At 43.1% G+C, this 12,068-nt stretch overlaps 1 protein-coding gene across 1 annotated transcript in view; it reads left to right on the top strand.

Annotated features, from left to right (window-relative positions):
• Positions 1–12,068, top strand: part of Ror1 (receptor tyrosine kinase-like orphan receptor 1) — a 343,830-nt gene that overhangs the window by 198,751 nt on the left and 133,011 nt on the right. Inside the window, exon 2 of the mRNA NM_001108671.1 lies at positions 2,367–2,438. Within this exon, the coding sequence (NP_001102141.1) occupies positions 2,367–2,438 (72 nt within the window). The remainder of the gene's footprint in view (positions 1–2,366; positions 2,439–12,068) is intronic.

Here is a 12,068-nt window from a genome sequence, read left to right on the forward strand (position 1 = left end):
CAGCATTATTTCATGCTGTTTAAATTCCTTATCTCCCTGTCCGTTCCAGCCCCTGAGCCTTGTAAAGCAAGCACTCCCTTGAGTTTGCTTGCTACTGCCGAGCTGGTCTGGGACAGAGCTCAGTAAATATTTGTTGAGTGGGTAGATGGATGGAGAGGCGCTGGATCAATGAACAAGTGAACTTAGAGGCATTAAGTTCTAGAAAGAAAGTCTTTTCATTCCTTCTGATCATTCATTCTCTAAATTGCCGCTGTACGTACTGGGCTTTAGGGAACACTCAGTACAATTTACCTCCATCCCTTGTGTACAGGATTTAACCAAGGCTTCCTTTATTTAGAAAAACTCAAGAATAAATTCTTGGGCAGCGTTGAACAGCAGGGTTAAAAAGGCTGCTTTCTTGAGCCCCTTACTTCTTTTTTTAAAATGACCATACTACATAATAGACTTTTGCTATAAAAATATGAAATTGGACTGTATGTAGGCTGAGAAGGGCTGAAAAGGAGATGGATAACACCAGGGATAACACACGGAGGGATGGGGAGAAAGGAAGTGTGGCCAGGAGGCTCCTTCTAGGGAAGAACATGGAATGAAAAGTCACATGAAAACAGAAATCATGGGTGAAGTGTGTTGATGCCCTTAGACCTGCAGGTGTCTGCAGCAGTCAGGAGGAAGGGAAGTAGAGCCCTCGGAGGGAGATAAGACCAGTTTCCAAGTGAGCATTTCCCAGCATGCTTCTTTTCTTTCACTCTGCCTGTGCCAGCTTGCTGTGAAGCCAGAAACAAGCTACTCAGTGGTTCTCAACCTTTCTAATGCTGTGACCTTTTAATACAGTTCCTCATGTTGTGGTGACTCCCAACCATAAAATTATTTAATTGCTACTTCATAATTATAATTTTGCTACTGTTATGAAATGTGTAAATATCTGATATAATCTGATATGCAGGATATCTGATATGTGACCCCTGTGAAAGGTTCATTTGACCCCCAAAGGGGTTGTAACCCACAGGTTGAGAATTACTACCTTAAAGAATCTATGTTAGTTTTATCTCAGGGTGAAGAAGCAGACTGGGGCCATGGGCAGAGTGTGTGGTGTGTGTCTGCTTTCCTTCCCACATGGTCTAGGACAGGGAAGCGAGTCTGTCAGATAGCCCGTGTGGATCCACAGTGTTTAATGAGTGGACAGGCTGGAGGTGACCTTTGGAAGGTTTCTGTGGGCAGACACTAGTCACTGGTAAAATGACAAGGACATATACCATCTCTAGCCCTTGGGTGGATGCTCAAGAGTAAATAAGGAAGTTTAGAAAATGCTTGTTTCTGGAAAAGTGAAGCCAGAGATAAGGTGTGTCTCATACCCTTTAGTACTGGGCATCCCAGGACACTGGGATGTTTGTGAGTAGAGCCAGGTACTATGCCCCAGTGTGTGATGTCCTACTTATTAAATAAAGGTCAGCTTGCCGTCCAATTAAGACCTGTTTTTAGTGGCTACTTAAAATGCACTATCTTGAAAAGAGTACAGTACAGATGCCAGGCTTAATAGGCAAAAAGAATCATAATAGATTCCTGATGTTTGCAAGGGACTGAAGGTGGGGTGACATCATATGTGCTTTATAGGAGGCCCTTGGCCTCCTCAGAGTCACAAATGTTCTGTGATATTGTCTATGTGTTGCTGGTATAGAGCCCAAGGAGAGGCTACAACAACCCTATTTAAAATATGTTAGTAAATGTTACCATGGCTTAAACTTTTCAGAAAGAGCAAAACCATCCTATGTGTAGCATTGTCTGTTACTGTAAAGTTTTTAAATCATCATAGTACAGCATGTCCTACAGATGGTTGATTTGCATTTTTGCTTTAAATTACAGTGGCTTTGAAAATTACTGTCTAAGTGTAGTCACCACAAATGACTCTGCTTTTATTTGCTTTGACTTCAGAACCAGTGTCGAGAACTGAATTTCTCTGTTCACAGAATCATAAACTCAGTGAACGGAAGCACCAACCAGGACAACTTCGTCCATTCTTTTCCTCTAATGAGACTTTTGAATAAATTAGTTCAAGGCTGGTCTTCTTGGCAAGATTATTTGTTAAAATGTGGTTGTCTCTGTTGGTATAGTTTTCTGTAAACATTAACTCTTTCCGTTTTAACCCTCAGGGTGGAATTTTAAAGTATAAGTCTGGCCTACCGTTTGTCTAGCTTGGAGAGCTTCTGAGATGTGGGCCTCTGCTGGCCACTGGAGCTGCCTCCCTCATACAAAGCCAGAGTGCTGTGACAGCCTCTCTCTGAGGGGAAACCCTTAGACTATAATATTTTTCCCAGCCTGGAAGTGACCTTATTAAATAATGCCCTGTTTCCCCATCTTTCTCATTCCAGAAACAGAGTTGTCAGTCAGTGCTGAGCTGGTGCCTACCTCATCCTGGAACACTTCAAGTGAAATTGACAAAGGTTTGCCAAGTGGGAAACATGGGCCGGGGGTGGGGGGAGGAAGAGAAAAGCTCATCTGTAGCCTGGCCTCTTCCTTGGAATGAATTGCTGTCCAGATCGATAGGGCGGAGCAGGGGCTGGTGTAATCCCCCAGCTTGCTCTGTGATGATTGAACATTTAATTATTTGGAATAATTTCTGAAGAAGATTTTTTTCTTTTCTTTTTCCCTTCCTCATTTAAAATGTTCCACATGGTTAAAATGCTTCAAGATGTGAAGTTGGACCATTTCTGACCTTCCTGCCTCTACATCCTAGTGGGTATTATTTGGGGGATTTGATTCAGCCTGAGCCAGGACTGATCAGAGCCATTGGCTGGGTGACCTTTTTGGACAAGCGTTTGATGTGCTTGTGGGGTTCAGGACCTAGCATTAGAATGCTTGTAATTGCCTATGCGTGCAGACAGCAGCTTCCTAAGTGCATGTGGGGGAATAGATTCCTATCATGGAGTTGCTGCATTAATTAAGGCTTGCCATATGCTAAGCATTGGCTAATCTGAGATCCTATGGCCTAGGCACAATGAAGCCCAGGCGCTCGGCTCTGCTTGCCTCTCCAGTCTTATTTCTCTTTAGTCCCCTTGGTCTTGCCTCTGTATCTTTGACTGGGCTTCTGTATCTCTAGTATTCCCTACTCTTTTATCTGGCTTGCTCCTAGTCTGCTTGTTTGTTTGCTTTTGTTTGTTTTGTTTTTCCTTTTCCAATACCAACCCTTCCCCTTCCTTGAGGAGCAAATTATTTCTATTTCAAGACTGAACACAAGCTCTATGCTATCCATGGGCTTCTTCAGTCCCTTGCAAGAAGTATCCTTTCTCACCTTGGAATTTTCACTGCTTCATTCATTCATTCATTCATACATATATCCTCTGATCTATTGCTTAAATTTGTTTTAGTTTAGGGTTTTCCTCAGAATGTGGGGAAATTGTTGTTGTTGTTGTTGTTGTTGTTATCATTAATTTATTCTCTCATGCTACATACTGAATGCAGTTTTCCCTCCCTCCTCTCCTCTGTTCCTCCCCACAAATTCCTCCCTTCCCATTCACTCCTTCCTCTATTTCCCTTTAGAAAAGAATAGGCCTCCGAGGGAGATAAACCAAACGTGGCATATCAAGTTGCAGTAAGACTAGGCCCCTTCCCTCATATTAAGGCTGGATGAAGAAATCCAATTGGAGGAAAGGCTCCCCAAAGCAAGCAAAAGTGTTAGAAATAGCCCCCACTCTCTCCAATAGGAGTCCCACAAAAATCACCAAGTTACACAATTATAACATGTATACTCAGGGTCTAGGTTGGACCCATGCAGGCTCGCTGATTGTCCATCGAATCTCAGTGAACCTCTGTGAGTAAAGGTTAGTTCAGTCTGTGGGTTTTCTTGTGGAAGATGTCAAAGTGACTTTATTTGCAGGTGATCTGATAGAATATATAAGTGACCCCCAAAATTCTACCAGGGAATTCCTACAGCTGCTAGACACCTTCAGTGAAGTGGCTGAATATAAGTTTAACTAAAAAAAAAAATCAAGAAAAAAACCATAGGTCACAAACAGGTTGAAAAAGTAATTAGGAAAACAAAACCTTTCACAACAGCCACGAATAATACAAAATACCTTTGGGTAACTGGAAGATGGAAAGATCTCATAGACTGTTAGAATTAGCACAGTAAAAATGGCCATCCTCCGAAAGCAATCTACAGATTCAACGCAATCCCTATCAAAATCCCAACACAATTCTTTACAGATTTTGAAAGAACAATATTCAACTTCATATGAAAAAAAAAAACAGAACAGCTAAAACAATCCTTCTTAAATTTTATTAATTCTTTTTGGCTACTATTTGTAGAATTAGGTTCTATAGATGAATCAGAAATGGGTTTCTTTGTGTCTGTTTTTCTGTTGGCTAACATGGTGCTTTATTCACCCATCTTCCCAAAAAGTTGGGAGAGATCTATAAATAGATGTCTCTACCTTATTTTTTGGTGGTGGGACTGATGGGGGTGAGGACACAGGCCTCTATTCATGTTAAATCCCTAGTAAACATGAAGAAAATGATGAATCCCACCATCCTATACAAGAGTCTATTTTGATACTTCAAGTGTACAAATACTCATGTCTAACAACTTACTGAGTTTATCCTTTAGCTCAAATGTAGTTCTAAGTCCTGGGACTGCAACAGTAAAAGGAGTTTACAGTTTTGGCCCTTTCTTATCACCATGATAAAACACCTGAAAGGAAGTGGCAGGGGAGTGAGGGCTTTATACGGGCTCACAGTTTGTGTGGGCACAGTCCATCATGATGGAGAAGGAAGGGCAGAGTTTATGGTGGCTCACAACTGTGGCAGTGCGATTGTAAGCTGCTTTGGCAGATCTAGGTACAGAGAAGTCAGGTTGGAACTAGGATCCAGCAATAAGCCACAAGACCACTCCTCAGAGACCCATGATGCTTAACTACATCCTGCCTCCTTAAGGTTTCATAATCTTCACAAAATACCTGCTAGGGAGCAAGTATTCAAACACGTGAGCCTGTTGGAATCATTAACAGCTCAAAAATCACCACTCAAGTTTCCCTTTGTGATCGGCTCTTTCTGCTGCTGGAATCCTCGCTGGAAATGTTTCCTCTATGAGGACAGATCGCTTCAAAGAACAGAGTAGATGGTTACCATTTTAATGGGTACTTTATTAGCCATTTCAGAATACTAGAGGAGAGAAAGAGAAAGAGTTCTCATACTTTTTCTAGCATCAAAGTGAATCTGGATTTTAAAAATGAGACTATCTGTTATTCCCCTCTATATCAGGAACTAACACAAGGCCCTGGAGGCAGTAGATTTCTAATGCATGTTTATGGGATATTTTTAGTGGGAGAAATGAGATAAAGAACACCAAACATTTGCTTAGTGCCTGTTCTGTGACAGCTGCTGTGGTGAATGCTTTCAATATGTGAATGTATTGAGCAAGTTCCTTCTGGCTGGAATAGAGTCGTCCCATAGCTACCTATTACGTGGAAGTGATTAGCCTCCCATTCTTTACAACAAGAAGCCTGCATGGGTGAGACATGCCACAAGCCTGCTGGTCAAGGACTCATGCTACCCCACTTACAATCTTCTCACCAGCACTGTTTGTCATGGTAGCTGCCTTTTGAGAAATACGTGGTATAAGTGGTGATCCTCTGGTAATAGGCAGGAGAAAAACCACCCAAGCTCTTTAATTTGTTCGGGAGAACCTCCCAGAAAATGTGAGAGCTTTCTAGTAATCCTTGATGTCATGTTTTGCTACATGGCTAGTGGAGAATAGTCTTTAATCCCCATTTAGAATGAGATAGCCACTTAAGCAATTATTTGTTTCTTTGTTTGTTTATTGCTTAAACAATAATTAAATTATTGATTTCTTTTCTGGATAGCATTTGAAAAATTAGGACCCATAGCCTAGTCATTAAAGGTTTCCTTTTCTATGAACTCAGGTCCTCATTGCAAATAGTGATACCCAAATATGTAATCAAAGCCTTCGGGTTACTTTGAGAGACGGAGCTATGGGGGGTGGAACATAGTCCCTAACCATACAAGCTGGTGGAAATAAAAATAAAATCCATTGTCAGGCTTGCATAAAAAATAAAAAAAGGAAGGGAGGGAGGGAGGAGGGAGGAAGAAAGAAAAGAAAAGAAAAGAAAAGAAAAGAAGAGAAGAGAAGAGAAAAGAAAAAGAAGTCTCTTGGTTTTGGAACTGTGGACTGCACTCAATGCTTCTGTGATGAGCAGTGATGGGGAGATAAGCTGGAAGTCCCCTGGGAATATGGGAGCGTGTTTACTTCTTAGGCTAGTGCCAGGATCCCAGCCATGGTCTCCAGACCTTTCTGTCTAGCATGATAGCTGAGTGTACTGTCTTTCTGTATCCACATGAAGAAGCAATGAGGGGAAAACCCCTGCAAGGCACCCTACAGTACCTTCCTTCCCACTTCTCCATCCATCACACCCAGCCTCCGCAGCCTCACCTTAAAAGCTACTACTGATGGGCCATGGGGTGATTTCTGAAGTGAATGCTCCAGAAGGCAGTACCACCGAAAGTGAATTGGTGTTAAGCGCTCGGCTTCAAGATCAACATGGGATGCTGAAGTGGATGTGTTGAGGCACCATCCCCTTCACGGGTTTAATCATGGGTCTCAGAAGATTTTTACAGAACCCAAGTGTTTCATCAGGAGAAAATGACTGGAAATTACACCTGTGGTTGCAAAAAAAAATTACAAATAGTTCTCTGTGGTGATAGATGGATTTGGGAGTATTGTGGAATGGAGATCTAGCTTTTTTCCCAACTTGAAACTTTATATGCTATAGGGACATTGACTCTGACTAGAATGGGCTCCCACGACTTATCAGGAGCTTGGCTTCCTTTTGCAGTTGCTTCTTATCACCTAAGATTGTTTTCCTGGCCAAGAAGAACACCAGTAGATTCCCAGTCTATGGGGATCTAGGATGACTACGTGTACAGCACAGTATACAGACCTGGACTTGGCACCTTAACCCAGAGCTTCACCATCAAGAGCCATGGCCACTTCCTAGTTCAGGCATAGTTACCTGCACATGTGGTTTGCTTCATCTTTGGTACACAAGTAGTCCATGTCAATGGTATTGGGTGACCTATAGGTTGGAGGTTTATTCTCAGCCAGACCAAAACTGAAGTGGCAGAGGAATAGTACTGTGCTCCTAATCATATAAATTTGGAACAGTGTCATGGTTTACAGGTTACAAGGTACCTTGACACATGCTAACATCGTCCTAGAACTTGTGTCTTTAAGAGCTTACTTAGAACTTGTGTCTTTAAGAGCTTACTCAGCCTTGTGTTCTATCTTCAACTAGCATCCAGCTGAAGGACTTTCTCACCAAATCCCTGGGATTGCAGCCTCGTATTTCAGATGCCCAAGTTGAGCAGGTCTGAGTCATCAGCCATATCTACTCATATTTACACACAGAGGACAGCAATGGAACGACAGAACAAACCAGAGATTCTCCGTTTAAGGCTTGGTGCATGCACTGAGGGTATAGTCATCCAGCTACTGCCTTTTTGCTTTGAGCTGCATCTTGCCCTGTGCCCTGTGCTAACTGTACACTGACCACACAGGCTTCCTCCCGCTCCTCTGTAAAGCCAAGCTCTTTGCTGACAGAAGGCAGCTTGTGCTGCTCTTTTCTCATCCCAGGGTCTGCTTGTACTTGCTCTTTTTCTGACCATCTGAATTGCCCTCCACTGTTAATTTCCTTTTCCGTTGTGGCAACCCTTTTTAAAGACACATGCTACTGGCCTGGAAGTATCTATCCCCAACAGCAGCTCTCTCTGAGACCTTATTCTTTGTTCTTTGTACTAAACAAACCCATTTAGTTCTGCAAACAGAATCTATGATGAGGCCTGTGGAATTTTGTCTTAAAAGAGAGGAATAAATGACCCTCATGGTCCGTCTGGATCCTTTAAAGCTGCTCACAGGGGAGTGTTACCATCAGGCACCCTTACTCCTCACTGAAGCTGTAGTCCCTCACACCCTGGCTCCCTCTCTGCAGTTGTTAGGGGACATTCAGCTGGAAGGAAGCCAGTAGTATGCTCAGGAGGTGACCAACTTCCTAAAAGAAGCCAGGCCCCAAACACAGAGCGGTCAGATAGACTGGTAGATAGATTGGTAGTATGCATAAAGTTATTTGCTTTGCTCCTGCTGGGAGGCTCAGGCTCCCTACCGCTTCGGTCCCATTTTCAGTAATTTCTTGCTCTGACCAGGCATGGTTTGGATAAGTAAATAATCACAAAGCACAGAGTAGAGTTTCTTGGATTTCTCAGGCTTTCTCACTGCCCACGTGTTTCACGGGTGGATTCAAGCCCTTCTGAGGCTGGGAGGGATCCTCCTGGTAGATCCACTTCGGTTGCATCTGGAAAGCTGTTGGCCAGGATTGGGCTTGCAGGGATCATAGACAGCTATGGCCTTCTAATACAATTTCCTTCGATTTCTTTAATGAACAAAGCATTACTGAGTGAATACTCCAGGTAGGCTCTGTGCTGTAGACGGAAGAGGAAGTATTGAAGGAGACAAAACCTGCTTTACCGTTGGAGAGTGCTAATGGATTGAGTGTGAAATATCCCAGAAGCTTTTGTGTTCCCGGCTGATGGCACAGTTTTGGAAGGTTGAGGAACCCTTAAGAGGTGGGGCCAGGCTAGAGGAGGCGGATCACTGGCAGCCTCTTTCTGTTTCCTGACTGATGTGGTGTAACAAGCACCTGCTACGCAGTCCTGCTTCCGCAGTGCCTTCGCCTACCACCTCAAACCATGAGCCCAGATAAACCCTTCCTCTCCTACGTTGCTTCCTTCTGATATCGTAGAGATGAGGGAAGTAGCTAATAGAGTGCAGCAGGAGAGTCTTTAAATGATTATTTTCACCTCCATAGATCTCTGCAAAAACATCCCAGTCTAACAGAGATGTCTTACAAAGACATAGTATCAAGACACAAGATTTTTCTTTCCTGGAAAACATAATTCTTACATGCTTCTTGCTAGGCTCAAGTAAAGCCACCAGAAGTTGGGGTCAGCTGTGTGTTCTCTCTGCCCTATTCTTGGGAGTCTGAGCGTTCAATGCAGCCCTCAGGAGCTTGTAGAAGTTGGTCCACCATGAAGCAAATCTCTGAGGATAGGGACACATGAAATAAGAAGGCAGCTATGCTGCCCCAGCTGTGAGTTCTGCAACCCATTACAGACATCATCAACAGGCAGTGCTTGGTGGGAGGATTTCTTCAGACAAGGTTGAAAAATCTGGCATTCCTGCGCCAGGCCAGATTTCCTGGAGGGCTGTGAGAAACTCCCTAATTACCCTTAGTTCTGGGCAGTGTTGTTTCAGAACAGCTCTTGCCAAGACCCCATGCTTAAAGATCACTTTGCCTGGTTGTATTGCATACGATGCTCATGTGCTTGTGCTTGGAGAAACTACCCATAGCCCTGGCTGCCTGAGCACAGTAGACAGTTCCCACCCCTACGTGTCTCAGAGGCACTTGGCTCTGCTTCCAGTTGTCACAAGGAAGGCTGTGACACCATGAGCCCTAAGTTACACCTGACCACCTCAGGACTCTGGAATATACCAGTATAGAGTTCAAACTAACTTGTAAAGATATCTGGTCTGTGACCTTGGCTTATCTTCTGGATGCAGGGGAGGGGTTCTTCTTAAGTGTCTTTTCTAGGACGTTAACCTCAGCATTGTGTGTGAAACTTATATCTGTTCACTCACTCCACAGTTACATGCACTGAGTCTGTGCCAGGACCACACAGAGGTGCAACAGTTGGTGAAAACAAAGCACTCGCTCTCTGGAGGCAGTTAGCAGAGCCCAGGTGCCATAGCTAATACTTTCTGACCAGGCACTACTGATTACCCACAAAACCCTAGGTAGACACTGCTGCCCATTGGACAGACTAGTCAGAGTGAAGAGACTCAGGTAATAAAATACAAAGTCAGCTGCCAGAGCCTTACTGATACAGATGAGGATGCTTGCAGCTAATTATTGGACTAAACACAGGGACCTCAATGGAGGAGTTAGAGAAAGGACTGAAGGAGCTGAAGGGGTTTCCAATCCTACAGGAAGGACAACAATCTCAACCAGTCAGACACTCCAGAGCTCCCAGGGACTAAACCACCTACCAATGCGTACACATGGAGGGACCCATGACTCCAGCTGCACATGTAGCAGAGGATGGCATTGTCCTGTGTAGGCTCTTTTCCACAGTGTAGGAGAATGCCAGGGTATTGAGGTAGGAGTGGGTAGGTGGGAGTGGGAGCATCTTCATAGAAGGAGGGGAAGGGGAGAGGGGTTATGGGAGAGGGGGGAAGTGGATAACATTTGAAATGTAAATACATAAAGTATCCAGTAAGAAATGCAGAGCCAGAATCTTGTGTCTCAGTACCCAGTGTAAGCTGTTACTGTTATGTTCTGATTCATTAGATTTACTGTAGTAGTGGATTCCGTCATTTAGCATATTTAGAACTTTGTATCTTATATTAGTTTGGCTCTAAGAAATTTGTATTTTTAAAGCAGGAAAAGTATGTTAAACAGAGCCCTGGAAGGCAAAACAGTAGCTCATTCTTTTGTAAGTGTAGTTAACTACCTCTTTTGCAAGTTTAAACAGTTCAGATCTTGTTTTAAAGAATATACAGACAAAATGGGCATCTTTTGTTTCTCAGAGCTTCTTATAAGTCAGCATTCCTATTTTTCTCATTATGTCATCTCACATGCTTATATTGTTTTCTTGAGTGCCCCTTGCTTTCTCCTACTAATAGCCACTGTAGGTAGGTTCAGCCGTTACCCCCTGGACTCTTCCTGTGGTAGTAAGCACTGGATAAGAAAATTAATAATATGTATTTCTCCCTAAGATACTAATAATCTAGTGAGAGAAAGAACCCAAATGAAGTGGGCACATGGTAGGTAAATGGGCAATGCACTCCTCACTGCTCAGTGGGAATGGCAGCTCTGAGTATTATAGGATAGAGAAGAAATAGGAAACAAAGGAACCCATCTGGCTGGTCCCTGCATCTCCTCTCTGCACAGATGAATGCCAGAACGCCATATCCATTTTCTTACACAATTCTTTCCGAATGTTTTTCAAACAGTGGTTCCTTCTTCAGAATTAGGGTTCTCCTCTTGGCATCTAGGAGATGTAATTACCAGCCCAGAACGTGAGAGGACTGTGCACAACACTTTAGTTAGATGAGGCTTGTAAGAAGCGTTGATATCACCAAATGGCATGCATTGGTCTCATGATTTACCACAGAATAAGCTTAGTTATCAGCATTAATCAGATGGATAAAATAATAAAATGTAGCAATAATTCTCAATGATTATAGATTAGCTTCCACATACTAGACAATGCAAATGATCTATTCCTATTGGTTTCCAGGAAGCTAGGACTTAGAGACACTGAATATCTCTGTTTCATTTATTTTGCCGCTGTGATAAAATTCCCTGACCAAAAGCAACTTAAAGAAGGAGATCTTGATTTTAGCTCACAATTCCAGGTTACAGTCCATTACTAGGGGGACAGCACAACATCAGGAGCTCAAGACAGACAGCTGGTCACATCACACTCATGGTCAGGAGCAGAGAGTAACAATATGCACATGCTCAGTTGTGTGCTTGTGCTTAGCTTTCTTTTTCCACTCATATAGTTCAGAATCCTCTGCCTAGGGAATGATGCTGCCCACAAGTGGACTTGGTCTTTTCATACCAGTTAACTCAATTAAGACACTGCATAGACCTGTTCAGAGACCAACGCAATGTTGATAATCCCTCATTGGGACTTTTGTTCCCAGGTGATAGGTTGTGCCAAATTGACTACAAAGTAGGAACCATGTGTTTAGTTTTGGGTCTATTGTGAGGTAGATTATAGAATAGGAAGAACATGGTGGAACCAAGTATTGTGTTGGCCAAGAAGCTAACAGGGGAAAGGCCTATGGTCCTCATATTCACTCAAGGACATGCCTCAGTGACCTAAATTCTACCCACTAGACCATGCTTCTTAGAGTTTTCACTATCTCTAAATAATACCATAGACTGGGACAAAGCTTTTAACACATGACCTTCAGAGAACATTTAAAATCTAGACCA

The sequence above is a fragment of the Rattus norvegicus genome, chromosome 5 (assembly GCF_036323735.1).
Source record: "Rattus norvegicus strain BN/NHsdMcwi chromosome 5, GRCr8, whole genome shotgun sequence".
NCBI lineage: Eukaryota > Metazoa > Chordata > Mammalia > Rodentia > Muridae > Rattus > Rattus norvegicus.